The 22170-nt window shown below is 38.7% G+C and overlaps 1 protein-coding gene across 1 annotated transcript in view; it reads right to left on the reverse strand.

The window, feature by feature from the left end:
• ARMC8 (armadillo repeat containing 8) overlaps window positions 1-22170 on the reverse strand; it is a 75258-nt gene that overhangs the window by 14982 nt on the left and 38106 nt on the right. The window contains exons 5-12 of the mRNA XM_009887363.1: window positions 19355-19447; window positions 14391-14471; window positions 11518-11593; window positions 11337-11427; window positions 7611-7671; window positions 4333-4533; window positions 1658-1753; window positions 128-210 (exon numbers count right to left, since the gene is read on the reverse strand). Of these exons, the coding sequence (XP_009885665.1) occupies window positions 128-210; window positions 1658-1753; window positions 4333-4533; window positions 7611-7671; window positions 11337-11427; window positions 11518-11593; window positions 14391-14471; window positions 19355-19447 (782 nt within the window). The remainder of the gene's footprint in view (window positions 1-127; window positions 211-1657; window positions 1754-4332; window positions 4534-7610; window positions 7672-11336; window positions 11428-11517; window positions 11594-14390; window positions 14472-19354; window positions 19448-22170) is intronic.

Genomic DNA, 22170 nt, shown 5'->3' on the forward strand with positions numbered 1-22170 from the left:
CAATAAATTTTCCAGCAGTAGAAATGACTTCAGATTAGCTTATGAAAAATTATCAGAAATTCTAACGAGTACAGCATCAGATTTTGATAAGACAAAAGTATTTGTATGAATCAGAAAAGCCTCCTACCTGACTGCAGCTAACCGCACCTTGATACTGGATTCAGACAAGCCATTAACAATACGGTCCATCATATTTTCAGTCTCGATGATCTGGAGCAAAAAGGAATTAATGGTACACAAATAAAATAATATGAGCATTCATGGGGGTTTGGGTTTTTGGCTGCAACATTTTAAATATTGCATATAAAAACCGTAGCTAAAACCAGCAAGCCTTATTCTCTTCCCAGATTAAGTGGAAAGTAGTGTGTATCTGCATAAAATTTAGAAAAAAAATTTCCACATTCTATACTCCACTACTGCTTTAAAAATGATTCCATTAATCATCAAGGAACAAGAGGGTTATATATACATATATACGAATTACTCTTGATGCCATATTAAAACAAAAGAGTGGACGTGTGAGTGCACACAATAAATACAAACTACAGATTATAGACATGTTGTAGAGCTACCTGGAAAAAAAAGTAGTAATTCATGTGCCATATTTAGACACGGCCAGCGCGAGCACTTAAGACTAGGATAAAAGAGAGTTAATACCAAGATGAAAGATGAGTTCTGTATAATAAAATCAACTTTGTCATGTACACACCCACCACTTATTAAAAACAATGCCTTGATATGTAAAAGAAGGAGCGTTACTATTAACGAAAGAAGTTCAACCTGCAACAAAAGAAAGTTTATGGGTTTGAATTCTGGAGATCCTGAATGGTTCCACTCTGATAAATCTTCCTGCTAGTTATCTTTTCAACACTGTTTTCCTGCCTCCTTCCTGTGCACATCTTTCTTCCTTCCGTTTTTCCCCTTTAACCAGCAAATAAACTCAGAAAATTCTCCAGCCTCCTGTACGCGCCACACTTGACATAGCAACTCCATGCTTAATTTAAAAAAAAAAAAAAGGTGCTTTTAATCATTCATTGTTTAATTTCCCTCCACTTTCCACACATAAATTTTTAACTATATGACTGCTCCATCATCCCATCTGTTTCCTGTAATGTTTGAATAGAATTTGTCCTTCTTCACGCCAATTGCTTCGTTGTGACAGTGCAAGCCCCCTTGGTCGCTTCAGAATCATGGCACAAATTTTGACTTTGTTTACCAATATGACTAGACTTTTCAGGGTTTATTTTTGGAAAAAAACCAAACATTTGTTTAATAATAGGATACAAGACAACAGATGTACGTATATTCTATCCCTCAGAACACAGGTTTCAGAAATTACTCATATGGACCAACAATATTCCTGCACAGCTTATGAGTAGCAACAACCACATGTTGAAAGATGACATAAAAATAAACATGACTCTCACATTTGTTAGAGCAAGACATGAATTTTTGTTCAAATCCCACGCAATGAAAGCGCAATCTGAAAGTTTATATCCACGTAATGGAAAGAGAGCCTTCTCATTTCAACCTATTTACATCACAACAGAAGAGAAAGAAAAAAAAAGGGGCTGGAAGGGTGTAAATTCTTGCACTGCCTTTCAGCCTAACTTTAGCTGCATCTTTGCCAGATTGCCAACATTTTTCACAGGCTCACCTTTTTTCGGATATCTTCATCATTTGCTCCCAGGGAAGCATAGAGCTTGAAAGCAGCCTGGCGGAGTTCATGGGCGTGCTTCAAATCATGGTCAAGCTATTTAAATAAAGCCCAGATACCAAGTTTAGACGCTAAAAAAATTACAGGCATGATATTCTTCTTTGTTGTAAAGTAGCGCTTATCTACTGGGGTTTTCTCTACCACACCAAGGGCAGCCAGAAACACAAATGAACTGCTCTTCCATTAGCTGACGTCCACGTTTATGAACTGAACACAACTGAAGTTGAGACTATGGTTAACTTATCTGCTGAATTACAGACAGGTCAACTGGAACAATTTGAGGCCAAAACACTTCTATAAAGTTATGACTCTATCCAGACCATATCCAGGCAAAAGCTACTCTTATTTACCCAACAGAAACTTCCAGGAACAAGCCAGAAATGAAAAAATTGGGACAGAATCAAAGGAAGTTTTATCAGGAGAAGTGAAGCAAAAGTGGGAATGGAAGACAGTCTCTAAATCACAGGACTTCCATCTTAAGGTGTCTTTTAGCTCCAGTCTTCTGCTGTAAAAGCAACAAAGCAGGGTGCAAGCTGCCTGTGTGGGTTCTGGAAGGTAACTTCTCAAACACAGGTGCAGAGGTGTGAATTAGGGTGATGCACCGCTGGATATGCTGCTCACAAATCGGGGAAAAACTGCTTGGGGGCATGATAATCAATGGGAGCACCAGCTATAGGGATCATAAGATCGTGGTGTTCAAGTTCCTGAGAGGCACGAGAAAGGCATGGAGCAGAGCAGAGAGTCTTGACTTCAGGAAAGGAGACCTGGAGAAGCAGACGGGGTGTACCCTGGCTTGTTCAGCCAGAAGAGAAGGCTTAGCGGAGATCTAAGAGCCGCCCTCCGCTACCTACAAGGAGAACGTGGAGCCAGACTCTTTACAGAGGTGCCCAGCAAGAGGAGAGACAATAGTCAAACTGAAACGGGGGAGGTTCTTACTTGGATATAAGAAATAAAAATTCACTATTAGAACAGTCAAATTTTGGAACAGATTGCTCAGAGAGGTTGTTTAATCTCCATTCTTAGCAGTTTTCAAGAGCCAATTGTACAAAGCCTTGAGCAACCTCATCTGAGCTCAGCACGGACCCTGCTTTGAACAGGAAATTAGGACTTTCAGACCTCCTCACGTTCTTTCCAATGAGAATAATTCCATGATTCTGACTGGCCTCAAAACTCTGTACCAAAGGGTTCCACAAAACAATGCAATATTTAAAGTCTACACAAAATACCAGAAAAATGTAAGCATTAAGCAGCAAAGCGCTGCAGTAAAAGAACTGTCAAAAATTACGCTGTACAAGTAATTCTTTCTGATGTAGCTGTACTAGAGCAGAATGTATTATCTCATTGTTAAAAATATTTAAACCAGACAAGTAATCTGTTTGTCAGAGTCCTCAACTCACACATTTTTTTACCTTACGGGGTGTAATTCAAAGATTTTTTAACAAAGTAAGCACCCTGGCTTCCCAGATGACTGTTTTTACAGACTTTCTGAACACTCAAAGCAATGTCATAATATTTATAACTGCCCCACTCACATTTGGAACCTAATCATTTTTTGATGCCACAGCCAACATCCATTACTCCCCAGTCAGCTGCCAAACTTCCTTCTGCTTATTTAAATTTATACTGTAACTATTTTTTTTTATATTTAATTTGCATTTTTACATAGAATTCTAGGCAACTCTATATGCTCAATCAATCCCATTCTATAAAAGTCTGAGAAGTGAGTATACCTCTCGGATTAGTTTCAGAGAAAAACCAAGGCTCTGTAAGCCTGTTTTCTGGGGACCTTTCTAAGAATCAGACTCAGTAAGAGGGGAAGGGAATAGGGAATGGTTATTTCCCTATGCAGAATATCAAAAACAACCTTGCTTCTGAGGGTGATTGACCCACGAGGGCTTTGATTGATCTACTAGTGCTTTGGAAAATGTATGCAAATCTATTAAAAAAAAAAAAAGCTCATGGATGAGAACTCCTGGTACAACACCTATGATACTATGTCTCCAAGGTGTATCAGGTCTCCGTTTATCCAACCTCTTGCAAGTGCAGGTAACTCATAATAGGAAATGCTACAAGAAATCCACATGCTTTTCTGCTTAAACAGAACAGAGCCATCTCTGAACTTAACATTTTTCACAAACCTGACCTAAGAATTTAAATCGATTTCCCATCACATGGGCTATTATATCTTATGAAGCTGGAACGCACTGGTAAGTCTTTTAAACTCTGCAAAGGAGAAACATGACAGATGTCTCAGTCTGGTACTTCACTGCTATCTCTGGAAAATGTAATGAAACTTGTATGGTGAAGCTATATTAAACTACCCATAGCTCATCTCTCTTATCTTTGACATAGAAGAATGGCAGCAGCCTTCTTCCAGGAGTCCAGATATACACAGTAATTTTAGTTTGGATCATAAAGTCTCCAGAAAAAGCAGTGAGTGAGCAAAGACTTGGGGACTATATGCATCAGGATTCAAGTCCTGCTGGACATCTGGTCACCTTTCTACTGAAGAACTCAGACATAACGTTTAAATAGAATAAAAAAAATTATCCTGAGCCCATTTATTATTGTTTTTGCACATTTTCAAAGCTTCAGAACTGGGTAAGGAAACGTACCCTCTTGATATCAGTGATTGCACTCACTGAGCTGGGATACTTGAAGTAGTCAGCAAGCATGACAATGAGGTGGTCGGTAATGCTGGCAATTCTCTGGAGCTCCACATCCGTTTCAATCAAATAGGCTAGTGTTTCTGCTCCTTCTACTCGCTCCTCCAGCAGTCTTTCCTTACTACACATTCGAACCAAACATGGCAGAGTCTGAAAAGTTAGGGAAAAACAAACAAAACGCCCATTGTTTAGTGCAGCTACCTTCATAAAGAAGCTCAAACAAACAAAAAAACCCATCAAACAGCTATCCTAGAGCAATTCTTAACAATGTTCTTTAGATTGGTACCTTTAGACAACAAGATTTTAGTGGTTTTAAAGGCCACTCACAGAGAGAAATTGTTCAGGCATTACTCAGTATACAGTAGGCTACTTTCAACCAACTTCTCATGCAGTCAAAATTAGTCCACGTGAATGCAACGTTTAGAAGTGATCATGGTCAAAGTTTTACAAAAGCTTAAAAAAAACCCCCAACCCTCAAGAGTTCATATTTGCACAGGTTTATTCTTACTACACACAAGAACCAGAAGTACCCAAGCTGCCCTCAAGAAGTACTTGACCCCTCCTGTGCCTTTGCAAGCTAGGATTGACTGAGGACAATGGAGTAAAAAAATAATCTCAGCGCTTCTTTGAGTCGTGCTGGCTGCCAGAAGCAGTAGGGGAAGGGAGGACTCCCAAGTAGTATATTTGGTCAACCAGAAATGAAGTCCACTTGGAATCCAGGTCCATTCTGCCTTACCCTGAAACACCCTCCTACCTTGGTTACAGGCATATGGTAACACTTTTGTCATACTTTCTCTACTTTAAGTATTAAAAAAAAATCCGATCTTCCTTTACCTGAAGCTCAGTGAAAGGCACTGAACTCTGGAAAGACCAATTTTCCAACGGCTGGGACTCAACCTGTTCACTCAAGCCTCACCAAACAGAAGTATGAAAATAGATGAGGAATAATATCAAGCTTTTTTTGCTTGTGTTACTCCATTGACTTTAACAGAATTATGCTAGTAGAAAATGTTTCTGAGTGTTATGTTTTTGGGGACATGAAATAAAATTTAACCATTGACTGTTCAAATGATTAAATAGATAAGTATCTCCATTCCACAAGTAAGAAAGCAGAGTTACAGGACTTGCCTACGATTATTCAAAAAGTGGATGCTACCACAAGGATTACCATCTAATCCCGCACCTAATCGGGGAAGCCAAAGCACCTCCTCCTGCCTATCTGTCACTTAAGACACCAGATAAGACTTTCAGCCTGAACAGCTGAAAACTGGTTCCAATAGCACAGACACACCAAAGGACCCTCTGCTTCCTCAGGAAGTTAGGCAGAACTCTTCTAAAGATGAAACGGCTGCTGAGGGTTGGTAAATTTAAGCAGCCCTCAGAAATCACCTCATTCCAAAAGTGAGACTGCCCTTCCCAATTCTCTCCACGATCAAATGGCCTGAAATGAGTTATTTCTTGGAATTCAAGGGCTCGATACTGTTAGGTTACTGGCTGCAAGCACCCAAGAAACACACATCTCATACCTTTCAATTTTTAGCAATTCCATCTGTTTAAAATTAAACAAAATCAAGAATCCCAAAGGACACATTTTAACTGGTCCATTAGACCTATGGGTCAGTACAGCATAATTAATGTGGAGGTGTAAGATGAAGAGCCACAAAACACACCCGACCTTTCCCGGCCAGCAGATAAAAGTCTGAAAATGGACTGTAAAGATAGAATACTTAATTCACATGGTATCACTGGGATACACCAGGGTTATCTGGACAAATGGTCGCTTTTGTTATTAGGATTCCAGGAAAATCATTTCCCTTCCAAGCAAATCCATTATTTACCAGCCTCCTCTGCCTTCTCCCAACCCCGGCTGATTTTACTTTTTCATGTGTTACAGGTCAACCCACTACTCAAACTGAGCAAAGAAAATAAATGAAAACCATTTTGGAAATACACATCCCTGTGTGTTTCCTGAAGAACTGAAGAAAGTTTGATAGCAAAGGGTGAAAGTTCTCTTCAGTAATTTCTGAAAACCAAAGAGGGAATTGCTTTGTTCTAGTTCACCAGAGGTCAAAGAGTTTGACTGGATTTACCACAGACAGAGACAATGTGTTATCTTAAAACTATGAACTCCTGGAGCGACCCCAGAAGAAAAGAAGAAACTACAGGAGTTGTTTGAACAAGAGGGCCGGGTTCTATGCCTTCCTTCCGTCCTCACTCTTTTGTCTCCTCTCAAGTATTACAACAAATTTTAGCCCAAAGTTTAAAACACTTATTTGCACAGAAGCAGCTTCCACCAAAATAAGCGCTCCGATGGCTGGAGGCTGGCAGGCACATCAGCTCGCAGCGGTCTGAAAGGACTGCAGTTATCCATCCGGCCCACGTGGCAGAGCCTGCGTAGCTCCACGCAGTCAGCGATCGGCAGTAACCTGCCTTTGCCTACAGCAAATGTTTTCTTAATGCAGTGTTACAGTAATACTTCAACGCCTCATGGAGAAACAAGCGGTGTTAGTATTATCTGATGTCTGGCCGATATGCTTGCTCATCAACAGCTTTTTTGTTTTCTGACTAGCTATAGAAGTGTGACTATTAAGAGGTTACATTCCTGTGGTATTTAATGAAGCTTCCTTTACTAAATTTCCTTATAAAGTCACGTGCAGTATAAAAATCCAATTCAATATTTCAACATGACAGTTTCTGCTTTTCTTTAATAACAAATTTCCTTAGCCAAAGTACGAAGCAGACAAACGTACAAAAACATTGTGAAACCTGAGGAATCCTCTGCTCGTGACAGACTCCACGTATAGATTGTGACAGTATTCTGACCGTAGTCTTGTGAAGTAAGCTGTTGAAAAGCAAACCAGTGCCTTGTTCATACACATAGACCAAGGCAGTAATGTTGTTTCCATGTTACTTACAAATGGTTACTGAAATGATTACAAGCCTCAAACGGATGTGTGTCAAACTCCAGCATATTTATTCCTGGATATTGACCTTTTAGTACAATTCTTTATTTAAAATTTCTTTTAAAAGCCATGTCACAATAAATGCTTAAAGACACAAAGGGAAACTAGGGAACTAGCTTTTTAAATAAAAAAATCAGGACAACTTGGTGCTTTGAAATTTTCAGTGTAACAGACTTTGTGCTACTTTTTCTGAGACAAATAAAACCAGGATAGCCCTATGTGAGAAAAACATTTTAAACAGAAAACTGTTTAACTACAGCTCACCTTAAGAACGATGCAAGAATCGTCAGTCCGTATTGCTCCAGCTCTGCACATGGAAGTAAGGCTGTAACAACATAGTAAAACATGCATTCGCCTATCATTGGTTTTTTATGCACTTAAGTAAGATGTTGCAGAACCACCAACTAATGAAATGTACTCCCCTTTGTTCTACCATTGATTTAAATGTATTTGTGCCTACTAGACCTGGGCACACAAACAAACTGCTACAGGCATACTTTTAAGGAGATTTCTAGCACAGGACATCTTGCTGGATCAATACATACACTACACACTGGTCAAAAAAGGTCTAACCATCAAACTCCATTGATCCACAAACCTCTTCTACTAACACCACCCCCCCCCGCCTCCCCAAATGAACAACTTGCATTAAGATAAAAGAGCAATATACATAGACCTGTCCTTTGCTGCACGCATCATGAGAAAGTGCTTAAAGGAATCGGGAGATAATCAATATAGGGTTGGGAGTCTGACAGCTTAGTCGGAAACCATTCAAGCTTTACACTAGCCTCGGAGATGCGCTATCACTGTGATGCTTGTCCACGGGCATGTCTTACCACTCTGCTGGAATAAGCACATCCTTGCTAATAATGAATCCAATTAAGTTTCTGACACTGAACCAAACCACCATTTGTTCTTTATTAGACAACAGCTTAGACAGTGGCTATGACAACTCCAAGGTCTCCAACTACAACGCTGACACACAACATCAGACGTAAAGCGTAAGTCGCTTTGTTAATTTGCCTGTACAAAACACCTAAGTCGCTTTGTTAATTTGCCTGTACACGTGCTCCAAGCTACCAGAAATACAAAGTAGTTCACCCACCAATAAAAGTGGTTTCCCTTGAAGTGGTCTGTAGTTTTTACCTGCTGTGCTACAAGGAAGTGGAATGAAGCTGGAGGATAACTGCTCTGCATTCAGTGCAGGAACAGTCAAGTATCTTTTGTTTCATCTTTTGAACTAAGCTATTGTAATGGGCTTTTATCAAGACACAGTTGAGGTTAAAAAAATAACTACATTTTAGTAAAGACTTAAAACTAACATGTTTCAACTCTCAATTGGGCAGGTTAAAAGTGTACATACGGTCAATTATTATTGCTCAGCTAAGGAGCAGTAATATGCCAACATTCTGTAACCATATCACGTTTCACTGCATTCCTGAGCTCTTTCCAAGTGCCTAAAGAAAGTTCTTTCACCTCTTAGAAGGTAAGACCACTGATCCGGTTCTAAATACCTACCTGTGACAGACATAGCTAAAATCTCATACCACAAGTCTTTTTATGTATTATTTCTCGGAATCGAAAAGACAAGACTTGACCGTTAGCATAGAGATCATTTTATAAACTTTTACTGTCCAAGCCTTACAGCTGACAGCAGGAAATATTCATTTCCACACCTGAACAGTCAAGAGGAAAGCACCCGTCTTGCAGCTGCCATTCAGTCCAGCTGGACCCTATTTGCCAGACAAAGCAGTGCTATTTCTAACATGAAGTAAGTTAAAGTATTTTTACTTCAGGTAGAATAGGCCTGGCTTAGTGGGAAGCAATTTTGGTAATTTTAGTAGAAAAGGTTACTGCTCCACTTGTAGCTGCAAATCACTCTCCCAAGAGGAGAGTGCTCTTCCCTCTGTGCCAGTGCTGCTGCTCAAGTGAAGGATCCTTACTCCATTCCAAGCAAGAGGTATTAACTCAGGTCTTCTGGGTCTACTTTAGTTGTTGAAAAACAAAGGAAACTTCTTAAGATAGCCCTATATACCAGTACGGATTCAAATACAAATTTAACAAAAGGCTTCACAAATGCATAAAAACCCCCTTCTACATCCCCATTCCAAGGGCTCTACTAATAATCAGAGAGGAACGACAGATTAATTGACCAGAGCTGGCAAGGCAGGAGTGAAGTTTAATTTAGAAGACCAAAAAAAAAAAAGGACCTGTGGCAATTTCACCTATTACTCTCACTAGAAAAAAAGAAAGGAGGGATAGTCTGACTTGGAGGGGAACAAAGCAGGGAGTAGACATATAGAAGAAAAGACAGTAGAGGTCTTTGCGAGCTCCGAGGACTGTCTTGAAACTGAGACCTTAAGTGTCCTGCTAAGAAGAATGACTGCCACCCATGGACTAATCAGAAACTCAATCTGATACTGGTTTGTCCTCTATTTTTCTTTTTTTGCTTTTCACCACATCATTTTCTTCCATGCTTTCAAAAGTCCACTTGAGCCAAAGTACTGCAAAGCAACAGCAAAAGATGGGATTGTCTACCCAACTCCTTCCAGTTTGAAGCAGATCAGTAAAGAACACCAACAGACCTGGGAGCATTCACCCCAGAACAAGGAGACGGTCTAGAGCCAGAACAATTCTCATAACTCCAGCCCACCTTCATGACTTATCAACTGCCTTATATCTCAACATCAGTGAAAAAAATTAGAAATTTCTAATACTTAATTCTCTATGTATTCTCTGAATTCCCAAAGAAACACAAATCAATCAGAACTGAGACTGCTACAATGCAGTTGATTTAACTGGCCTTCTTCACTAAGAGCTACCTAACAAAACCAGTAAAACCAGATTGCATAGACCAATTGTGGTTGGAAGAGAACGTGGGAGGTCCCCAGACAGACCTCCTACGTGGAGCAGGATTACCTAAGAGAACCCCCCACACACATACACACCTTTGTAACTGCTTTCTGTCATCATAACCTGGCAACGTCACAAAAGAGGCCACCCTACCTACCCCACTTGTTCCTCACCCAGCATCTCGAGCCCTTGCACCGAGACAAGTGTCAGTGACACTGTATGGTGAACTGAATCAGACAACTCACTGATCCAGGTCAAAAATAAGCCATCAAAATCTACAAGAATAATCAAACAGTGCATCATTGACCAAACTCTTGAGTTATGCTTAATTTTAGTAGTTTATAGTGATGGGTAATTTTATCTCTTTAAACTCCTGAAGTAATTTATTCCATTATTATTAACACAGTAAAAGGAAAAAGGTCCTATGGGGAGTCAACTCGCAGCTTAACCCTAGTGTTGCCGTTACGGAACTTGGTCACATTCCGTCACAGGGCAGAAAGTCATTATGAATATGAACACACAGAAACGTGCCCGCACCAGAGGGGAATGTTTGAGTTCAACTATAAAATTAATTAATAACATTAATTCTGCTGTGTGAGCACATGAAGCTTGAAGAATAGTCTGTTTTAATTAAAACAGTCGGGAAGAGGGACTAGCTCTGTTTTCTCATCATCTTAACGCACACAGTTCTCAACACACCACAGCCCTGGACACCCGCGTGAGTGCGCTGAAGTGCAATAAGGCCATTAACCTGTACCACATGATGATATTTCAGTACTATACTTTGTAAGGACATACAATCGACCATAGCCTATCCAAATTAAAACTTCGCATAAAATCCAAGCTACTTGTGAAAACTGCAGTTCAACTTAGGAAAATCCAAATGTCTGAATACGTGTTCCTGACAAAACTACTGCCATAAACAGGAAAAAAAGTTGCTGGGCAAAGAGTGAAAGTTATGCTAAGAGATTATTAGGCGAGAACCACTTCTCCAAGGATTTAGATAATGCAAATAATATTTATAATTATTCCTAAGATTTTAGATCACATACTACTTTGCAACAAGCAAAAAGGGAACAGTTAAAAAGTAAGTATAAAATTGCATACTATTTCATTCTAATTCCTGATGAAAATTACCATTTGGCTGATGTGAGCTGCATTTCAATGGGCTTGTCCCTTTGTAACATCTTCACAAAAATTTGCGGTAACAATTCTCCATCAACCGACACTGCAAGCAATGAAAGAGAGCTCCAAGTAATTCTAATTCAGCCAGTCAATAAAATGGGTGTCGAATAAGCAAGCGCAGCATTATACTTACCATTTACGAGAGTCATTGATACCTGTGGGTTTTCAAAGGCTAGAACTGAGAAGCATTTCAACGCTTGCATTCGAACCTGGGTAAAAACATAACATATATGAACTATAAACGCAAACGTCAACTTAAAAGCAAAAGTGGTCTATACTGCTGTATAGGCTTGTAGAAAAGAATTCTGTACAATCAATAAGAAATGTAAATGATAAATAAAAGGCAGATGGAAACATATAACTCACACCTTGACTCCTGTTATCTCCCTGTCTGAATTATCCTTCTATAGGGTATGTTGTGAACTATTTGTGAAAAAGACAAGCAAGGATAAAACGTGGGAACTACAGTCAGACATACTGGTCTTATTTGTGACGCCTCACAAATGTGCAAACAACAAATGAACAGAAGTATCATAACAACAGTACTTTTTCTTTCCAGGACTCATAAGTATGTAACAGAATCAGAAATACTGGTAGTTGAGATTTATATTTCAGAAGCCTTTAAAGGCAAGTTTAATAAAATGTCTAAAGAAATTTTGTCTAAAGAAATTTCTAATGTTTAAGTGATTCTAAACTGATCTTAAAACAAATACATACGATAAATTTTACTGCCATTACACAGCCTCAGGTACCATCTTTACAAAAAGGATTCATAAATTGCTTCATGCTGGATCTTCCTCTTCCTGTCCAAAGCCATGTCTTGGTTTAATCAAACCGTATTTCATGGTTGCCTAGTCACGCTAGGCTATGAAGTCTTTATAGCCTCTTTTGTCACACAGGGAGTCCAACCATTACCACCTTCCCAGAGGAAGAATCTAACATAGTTCAGATATTAGTCTTCGACTTCACCTTCTGCAAGTTGCACATATTTAAATTGTGTCCATGTCTTTCCATATTTCTGTTACCACATTCTTAGTGTGACAACAAAGCAAGATTTTGACCTAAAGAATCCCGTCACTGCAGAAAGCACTTATTGCAAGTTAGATTTAAGTCCATCCTACCCTCTTTGACAGAATGTCTTAGAAACATGGAAGTCCAAGGGTAGACAACAAGAAAGGCAATCACACTTTTGTGCATTAATTTTATAATACCTAATCACAGCCACGGTTAAGATCTCTTCTCATCAGCAGTAGTGAAGTCTTAGTCAAGCGGAACAGATAGCAGGCTACCTGGCTTCAGAACAAAAGCCGTGTTTGACATTTGCCATTTACTTTTCAGACCGTCTAATGAATACAGCGTACGCTTCAAAGCAGCAGGAAGCAGAGATTGTTTATTGAAAAAGCACTGAGAATAGTCAAACCCACAGCTCAAAAGCTGTATTCCTGCCAGAAAGAAGTCAGGGGTGGTGGTGGGTAAATGTTCTCATGAGAACAACTGAAGTATAGGTGGAAGTTAACTATTTTATATAATATTGCTCTATTAATTAAAGATATTCAAATTACTACAACGACTACTTTCTTTGCTAGTAATGTCTGCTTAAGGGCAATTCGTTCAGTAGTTACATGAGAAACAGGGAATGCAAGCATTTGGAAAAACACATAAATATGGTCTTGAAACCATTATCTGTGATGCCACTGTAGAAGCTGTAGTCCCTCTTACCAGTAGTGGAGATGCAGACTTGTAACGACGTAACATATGGGAATGATACTCAGAGAATCAGCTGGCTATGGGACAATCCCAAAACCAAAGGAAAAGAGTTTACTGAAAAATAACAGGCAATTCTCTTGGCAGACCTCGGGAAACTCTTCTCATGGGGATTGAAATCCCATTTTGAGGGTTCCTGCTGTTTATTCATGTGCTCCTATTGCCTAAATCATCTGAGATACCTTGCTAGCCTTTATTGTAGGTATTGAAAAACAGGCAAAGTTTTTAAATTCTGTCTTTTTCTGTTAAGTTCTTATTCGGCTGAGTATTAAGAAACTGGATAGAGAAGTAAGAGAATGAGATGGCTTGCCTTCTACAAAAACATCTTGGTTGCATTAGAAGTCTGAGAATGTCTAACTACTGCAGAACACTAAGAAGCAGCTCAGACCACAACGAAGCTGTTAATCCCAGGAGTATTAACAAAGGAAAGTGTATGAAGAGCAGTTCAGTACGTACACCTGGAATTTAAAGACCTGACCAAACTAGACAAGGAGGAAATAGAGAATACTTTATACATCTCTCCAGTAAGGTAGGACTAAATATAAATATTTCAATGCAACACTACATGTATCTTGTTGCTGACAAAGAAACCTGAAAACTTTCTCTGTCTTTAACTTCTTTATTTTAAAGCAGCCCTTTGAAAAAATTAGGGAAGGTTCAAAGCCATTAGAAAAGGTTCCGAGCCAAACATAGCTTGGAAAATTCACCTTACGGTACAGGGTAAAAAAGGTCAGCTAATGGGAGAAAGAACAAAACGTTGCCTGATCATGGTGAAAACTAATTAGCACAGAAAGACAGAAAACAGAAGTTTATCAGCCTCAATAACAAAACACTGAAGACAGCATACTTCCTACCAGGTTTATAAAAAACCCGAAACCAAACAAAAAGCACCACACGTGAGATTAACAAGCCCCAGAAACAGAGCACCAAATTTCCCTTCACTAGAAATTCCCATTTAAAGACTGGTTTTCCTACTGAAAGATACTTTCTTGAGAATGTTCCGCATTAGGCAGGAGATCAAAATAGACACGCACAATTAACTGATTAACGGTGTTTTAACTTTACAGAGCACTCCAAAACAATAGGTCTCATTTTCATAGAAATCCATAGGACAAGTAAAATCCACTGTTATTGTAGAAATACACGTTATACCTGTTCATAGTTTTAGTTCATATGCATATACATAGTTTTGGATTCCTTTCATAAATACATGTAAAACACGGAATAATTTTAATGTCTTACTTTATAGGAGGTGGAGACTAACAGATGTGCGATATTCTGAACAGCTCCATGGTTAAATAAGATTGTCTGGTGATCTGGACCCTTCGAAGGAAAACAAAAAACACAATTTATTTTTTTTAAAAGAATACGTAAGAGGTTTCCACTATCTGCAACTTATTGTTAAGTATTAAAGGTAGATTTGCTAACGTCTACTTTGTAATCAGCTGGTATACCAACTTTTTTTTTTTTTTTAAATAAACAAGTGCGACTCTTATTTTTATAGCATTTGTCCTTCTCCGGTAATCATTTCCACTCTTTTCTTCAATAGGCAATGAAATTAGTTTTCACAAATGAAGAAACACGGATAGAGTACTTATGTTTCTATTCTTCATACTGGAAACAATCAAAAGCTCCTGATTTTCTCTACAAATCATAGAAAAGGTCCCCACTTACTAATGTCTTCTTCACTGGTAATACTAAGCATTTTCAACAGTTCTAACTTCAGAAGAGAGGGAATTAATTCTGAAACTGTTTCCTGACAGAATGTGACAGTGCTTTGAGAACAAAATCACATTTTCCTGCTACAGTTTCTTTTAGTTTCAACCATATTTAGCCATAAATCTAGTCAGCCGTCACCCATTTATTCACTTCAAGATCTAAGTCGGCAATGGCTGACACATCAATGTTTTCCCAAGATTTAAAAAGCATTTGGAACTAAACACAAATACTGAATTTTGCAGTAGAAAGTTCTCAGAACTCCTGTAGTATGACGAGGCTTGATGAGGTTGCAAAAGACAACGTGAAATCTCGATGGGGCCTGCAACCCTCAACAGTCTCTTGTGAAATCTGATCCGTGACTTACAAACATCTCTTTACAAGCAGATTCATGACTCTAGTCATCTCTGCGTTAAGCACGGGCTACGCACAATTTAAACTCAGCTTTTACAATGTCACACCATTTATCATACCTCGGTGCATCTTCTTGACTAATCTGCAAGTGAAGAAAGTATCTTCACTCCTTAATCTTTTGTGCAAACCCAGCTGAGTTCATGGGCACATCTATACACCCTGGTACGCGTGAGCGACACGTTATTTTCACATTTGAGATACAGCTGTAATCAGATTCCTCTTATATTCAAAATAACATTTTTAGAACATCCCTTAACTCTAAGAAAAAAAGCATAAAATTATTTTTAGATGCAACATATCTGGTGCTTTAAGAGATGCTTCAGCTGCTACTGCCACCAAGAGCTTTCTACCAAAAAAATGCAATTAAAACAGCATGGTTGAAGGAGGAAAACAACTTACATTGGCACACAGAAGTGGCTGAGGCAATGATTTAAAGCCGCAGCTATGCCAGTGTTGAAGCTGAAGAACAGATATTAAAATATGTGAAAAAAATGAATGAAATTAAAGTAAAAGAAATCATATTGACCTAGATAGTTTCAGTAATTCACAAGTATTGGTGATTTTTCAATGAGACGCAGATGGTAAATTCTGTGCAAACAGGACAAATGCATGTACAGAGGTGACACCTGGGTGTATTCTTAGTTGCGTAACGTACATGAAAATATCTAATCTGTACACATTGTGTTTGCACACACCAAACCAGCCTGTTCAATGCACAATCAGGTTAAGCACTAACCCATAAACAGGGACAGTTTCAAATACAAATGTGAAAACCTGAGAATATAATGTATAATTTCCCAGCAGCTCAGGCACCAATTTAATAGCGAAGCCTTCTGCTTTTGTTTCTCTTTGGGTACAGCGACAGAGTTCCAGGAGGCCGTCCTATTACAGTGATCTTTTTCTCCAAATATGATCGAACGACGTAATATTTCAGGAATAGAAATCACACTTGTGGCCCGATTTTCCATCCAAAAATGTCAATTTTCAAGAAAGCAGTAGGAGAGAACAATGTAAGAATTCATTCCATAATGAAATGTTCAAAGCAGATATCTAAATGCTGATGTACCTTGGTTCAGGGATCCCACACCAGGCCTAAGATCACATAAGAAAACATTCTCAGAATGGGCTGGGGAGGAAGCTGCCTTGATTACAGGCTTTATCCTGGATCTTTCCCAGACAGAGGATTTTAATTTTCAACTGGTGGTGATATTATTACTTATACAGAGATGTCACCACATTCAAACATAAGTTCCAGAACTATCTTTTCAAATTATTCATATAACCACGTGTTTCCAAACGCCTTATATTTTCAATTTGACCATTAAGAATAGTAAAGCTTACCTATTCACATCACTTTCTCTGGAAACAAATCAACTGCGATAGAGAGAATCTTAAAAAGTAAATTTTGACTTGCATTTTAGCATACCATGTACATCAACCTGATTTTAGTTTACTTATTTGCCTACCGTGTACATCAACCTGATTTTAGTTTATTTATTTGGCTATATGTTGATAGAATTCTGGCTCCGTATGTTAATAACTGCATCTGCTCCCCCTGTAAATCAACACTTTCCCTTGCTTAGGATGGCTCTTCTCCAGGGTCAATGTTTTCCATTGGTTAATTTTAACTCTAAAAATGCAGTGAGAAGCAGTAAAAGCAGGCAGTAAAAGCAGAAAGCAGCAGCAATGTGCTAGGAACCTGAATTAAGGATTTCCTGGCTCAAGAGAACAGGTCTGAGCTTTTCCAGGGAAATTTGAGCAGGCAAGAAAGAAAGAAACCTGAGAGACCCAACCAAACAAGACTCTGGCAAGGAAGAGGAAAAAAAATGGATGCACAAGGTCTAAGCAGAGAACAGTATGCAGGAGGGTAGGAGCAACGATACGTCACTATTAGTTTAATGAATAAATCTACTGAGATGAGGAAAAAGAGAAATAAAAGCATCAATACCTCTTGTAGTATATGCTAAGCCTTACCCAAATACAAAAGCTTAAGGTAACTTATTTCTTCATGAAAAAATTAGAAAGGTTCTCTCACTCATGGTCTTTGGGGGGAAAGATGGAGTCTTCATTAAAAATGTGGAGAATACTGAAAATTTCAGTTTTTTTTTTAATTATACAAATTTACTTTGCCTATCCATATAAATCAGAAAATCCCCTGCAAATTCTGCTATATTTTTTTGCTGAAAATACAGTAATTGACCTTAATCAGACCTGAAACCCAAGAACTAAACTAAAAAAGAAAGGCGGGGGCATTTTAGATTTTTGCTGAACAGCTGCATTTGCCTGGGCAGGACAGAAATGAGTTCCCAATCAATTAAACGTTTGTGATGCTCTGTTTACTCAACCTCAAGTATTTTTCTTCGTTATGCATCTAATGTTTATTCTGTAAATGCAACTATTTCCTAATTCTCATACCCATCACCCTGCTTTTCTTGTACATTCATGTTTATCTGTTCACGCAATCAACTTTTTTCTTTCCAAAAACTTGGATTTTTCAAAACATTCACTGTAAAATTTGTTTGAGAGAGATTTGGGGGGTGGAGGAGGCACTGAAAACAGTACAGTGAGTTCGTAAGACCTTCCTTAGTCTGCTCTCGTTAAGTGACTGGGCACTTGCTTTGTCAACAATATATTTGATATGTAAGTTACCAGGAGTTAATGGAGCTACAAGGAAGTAACTCATTTAGAAAAAGATGACAGTAAGTGTTTTCATATTGGATTGATTACCTGAAGTTCCTCAGCAGTTCTCACACAGCCCACAGGGTTTGTGTCGCTACAGAGCTAACCCCTGACTGTATAAACTGACTTCTACACCACCCTATAATCAGTCCCATGTTATTTTTCCTGTAAGCCAACGTGGCCCAATTTTTCACCTCTTCAAGCTACTCAGCCTATTAAGGGAGCTCTCATGGGCCACTTAAGCATGAGATGCCTCACTTGTGCATTTTTCTTCTTAAAATGCCAAATTCTTTTTCCAATACTAGCTATGGATCTGAACTTCCACGTTCCAGTGTAGGATTTTGTCTTGATGTTTTCTTTAAACAATTCTGTAAATGTTAGCAGCTGAGTTATATTTTTATATCACACTAACTGTACAGTTTTCAGTCCTCAGTTTCACTTAACACAAGAAATGCAATTGGATGAATGTACATAAATAACAGTTAAGGTAGAGAAAAACACATTTTTAACAAAGAAATATTTCGGTGTTCCAGAAGACCTATTGTAAGCGATAAGGTAGAAAGATATTCTTCTGAGGCAAATACTTAGAAATTCATAAATTTTGGAACATTTTCATTTGTTAAGTCTGGGAGATAAACACCATCTATGAACTTTTAGTTTTAAACTACTTCGAAAAGGGAAAGATCCTGCGCAAATCCGATTTCCTACACTGACTTATTTTGATAAAGTTACTGTATAACCCATGGGTATAGTAACTATCAAAAAAACCACAACAATAACATAAAAAACAGTGTGTGGAAACTTGGGGGATGGAAAGACAAAAACCTCTGTGTTTGGGGTGGGGTTGCTGCTGTTTTGAAATTAGTTTTCCCATATTTAGAGAACTGCATTATATAGCAGGAATCAACACGCATCTGGATAAACCTGTAACTGGTAGTGCTCAACTGAGAAGAGCATTTTTCTTCCCTCTCAACCTACAGTACCTCTTCGAAAACATTCTCTGAGTTTGAAACAGCTGTCTTGAAAGCACGTGCAAGACCTCTGCAAAGAGATGCTCACACTGTCTTGAGACTACCAGGGCAAAAAAATAAGCCTTCCAAAATTTATACTGATAGTAGTGAAGATTGGTATTTGCCTAGACCGTTGACTTTGTTTAGTAGCCAAGAGGTATAAATATAGATACACAGCCTATAAAAAAAGTGCACTTATTTGCATGTTTTGTTTTACTGTAGAGAAACATGTATCAACCCCAATAAATCCGTCAGCAAATCCAGAGCAATAACAGTTCAGCCATTACTGTTCTAGTGTTCCTGCCACAACAGGCAGTATCATCTTACAGTTTCTTATATGCCAGAAAGACAATAAGTTGCACAAAGAAGATGTATTTTCTTTCTTACTTTGCAGCAATGTGAGAAGATCTGACATATGTATTCTTGTGTATATCGAGACCTACTGAGCAGTGCCATGAGGTGGGAGATAACTGTAGCATCCTGGAAACAAGTCAGAAAAGAAAAAAGTATTAACACTGTATTTCAGCATAGCTTGTTCACAGTTTGTTACTTAAAAGAGTACTCCTGATTCTGCATTCAGTGATCTCCTTTCCACTGAAACGTGTCTGGACAAGACTATTAAAGTAGTAGAGGGCAGGCTTCAAGGCATGAGTGACAGTTCTAAGACAAATCCTCACAGAAAAAATAAAAGGTCAGTGCAAGTTAGGTATGAAACTTCTGGGATTTATCTCCAGAATCTTTCCTTTGTGAGAAAACAATCAAGGAATGGGGAAAAAAACCCCCAGCCCATACTGACTGCAAACATGGTCACTGAAAGCAATTACTCCACGAGTTGTCTTCATATTTTCTTACTACAAGTGTGATTTACTTACCTCTTCATTTCAGCGCCGGCTAGAAACGAGCAGGGAGGGGAACAAAGTGCTAGACTGAACTATGTACAGTCCACCTTGAATTCTGTGGAACTCACCTTCTAACTGATTAATGGGGGGTAATAATTTCCTTTGTCTTTGAGTCAAACACACACTATGGATCTATTAGTATGCATGATGACAGAGAATTCCAAATGAATCAGCAAAAGAAAATCATTATACTCAAGTTCCGTTCTGAAAATGCATCCAGTTACTTAAGCTCTGTGGTAAGTTACAAAATTACAATATTTTAAAGCTTTCCGTTACTTTTACCAGTACATTTTGGTGGCAGCAACTGCAGTGATGTTAAAAGAAACACTGGTCATTTCAGTTTGGAAACGTGGTAAACTAAATGACTTCCATGAGATAAAGGGTGTTGAACAGGGGAGACGAAAGACTGAATGAGTCTTCTTTTCCAAAGAACTTATGCTGTATTGGCCCTACGCAAGTAAGTCAGACTCTTTGTTTCACCTGCAGCAGAATGATGAATCTCGACCCTCTGACTAGGGAGAGGTGGATTAAAACTAGAGCAAAACCTTCATGCTTCTCAGCTACTTTTACAGTAATGAAAGTAGCACGAGCTCCTTTGTTTTAATGACTACAGCTTCAGAGATACACAGCCATTTATGAAAAGCTTTATTTCCCAATTGGGAAATTTCCAATCACTTCTTTATATTAGCAAAATAAACATATATATGTTTCTCTTATTTGTATACATATTTGAGATTAGGCAAAGCTTTGCAACATTTATTTTTGCTATTTTTAATATTTTTATATCTATAAAATACATATATATAATTTAGCAGACTTATTTCAGAAAGCTTTGCTGCCAACAATGTAGCCTTCTTGTTCTCCACGGAAAACAATAGGACAACAGAGCCAAAAGACACACTGAGAATAAAAACAACATCTGTTTCTACTGCTTGTTTCTCAATAACTGGAGAGGATCAATGTGCAACAGTCTCATTTGCCATTCCAGCATCCTGTAGAGAGCAAGTTACTTACTAGAAACTGGAGTTCTCCTAGGTACACCGGCCATATATTGCATGCTTGTGTGCACAGGAAAAGCAAGGGACAGAGTATTCTAAGCAGTGTTCTTAGGGTTTGGTCAACAGTAGCTCCATCTGATGTTCTGCCTTTACACACGGCATCTAAACACACACATCTATTTCTTTGCAACTTCAGAACCCAAGGGCCTGCAAGGAACTGGTTTGGTTTGCAGGGCAACAGCGGACATTAAATCCCCAAGTATGTTGTAATAGCGCTGATGGTCATAACCATAACAAAGTGTTCCCTCGACTCTCCCTGACAGAGGGAAGCCTGCAGTGGTGTGTAAACTAAGTGGGTTTTGGGCACGAGCCAAGCAGAGCAGCAAAATTCCATGAGAAACCAAACAGAAGGAGCTAACAGGCCAACCTTGTTCTCATGAAAAACGTGGTACAGTCTTACAAAGTCATAGCAGGTCCCCAAAACTTCTAAGCATCTCCTTCTTTGAGTTAAATCAAAACAAACTGACAATATACCCAGGATTCCTCTGTAGTTTAACACATTTGACCGGTTCAAACAGATTCTTGTCATTTTCTGCAGCTGAAGTTACCAAGCCACATTAGTGTTCAACACAACATATATATACATACACGCTAGGAGGCTCAGCAGTGATAAAGCGCTCCTTAGACAAAAGAATCAAGAAGTCCGGAGGGTAGCATGGAGAGAAAAGCATGGACACCTCAGGATTCAGAGGCAGTAAAGATTAAAAAAAGAAGCTTCAAAATGTAAGATGCAAGACCTGACATCATCTGCAGGGAAATCACCGACTATGTCATCTGGCTCATTTCAAAAATTGCAATCAGAAAGATGTAAACATTGGCCTAAAAGTTAAAGTCTAACGAAATCGAGAGAGATAGCGCGCTTGCCAAAGAGAAGAGGCACAAGGATTCACAACTAAAGAAATTTACGCAGAGTGTGCTGAGCAAACAAATCTGCACCAGCTCAGTAATCTTTAGCCAGAGGAGATCCCAACGAGCTGCAAAGGATTCAAACTGCCACGATTAAAGCAGCATAGACACAGTGTTCCCTAATGTTAGGTATGTCCTAACATATGGTTTTCTATCGACGTGATCTAGAAAACCATAGAACGTTGCAAACTTTGGGGATGTCAGCAGGCAAAAAACCTAGACTGGGGAAAGCATAGGGAAGAAAACATGCTTGTCCTGTTTTGGTCTCTTCCCCTAAATAGGCTGCGTTCTAACGTATAAGCACCTACCATTATATATTGCTTTATAACTGTATTTGTCC

Source organism: Charadrius vociferus, unplaced genomic scaffold (genome assembly GCF_000708025.1).
Source record: "Charadrius vociferus isolate BGI_N301 unplaced genomic scaffold, ASM70802v2 scaffold406, whole genome shotgun sequence".
Lineage (NCBI taxonomy): Eukaryota > Metazoa > Chordata > Aves > Charadriiformes > Charadriidae > Charadrius > Charadrius vociferus.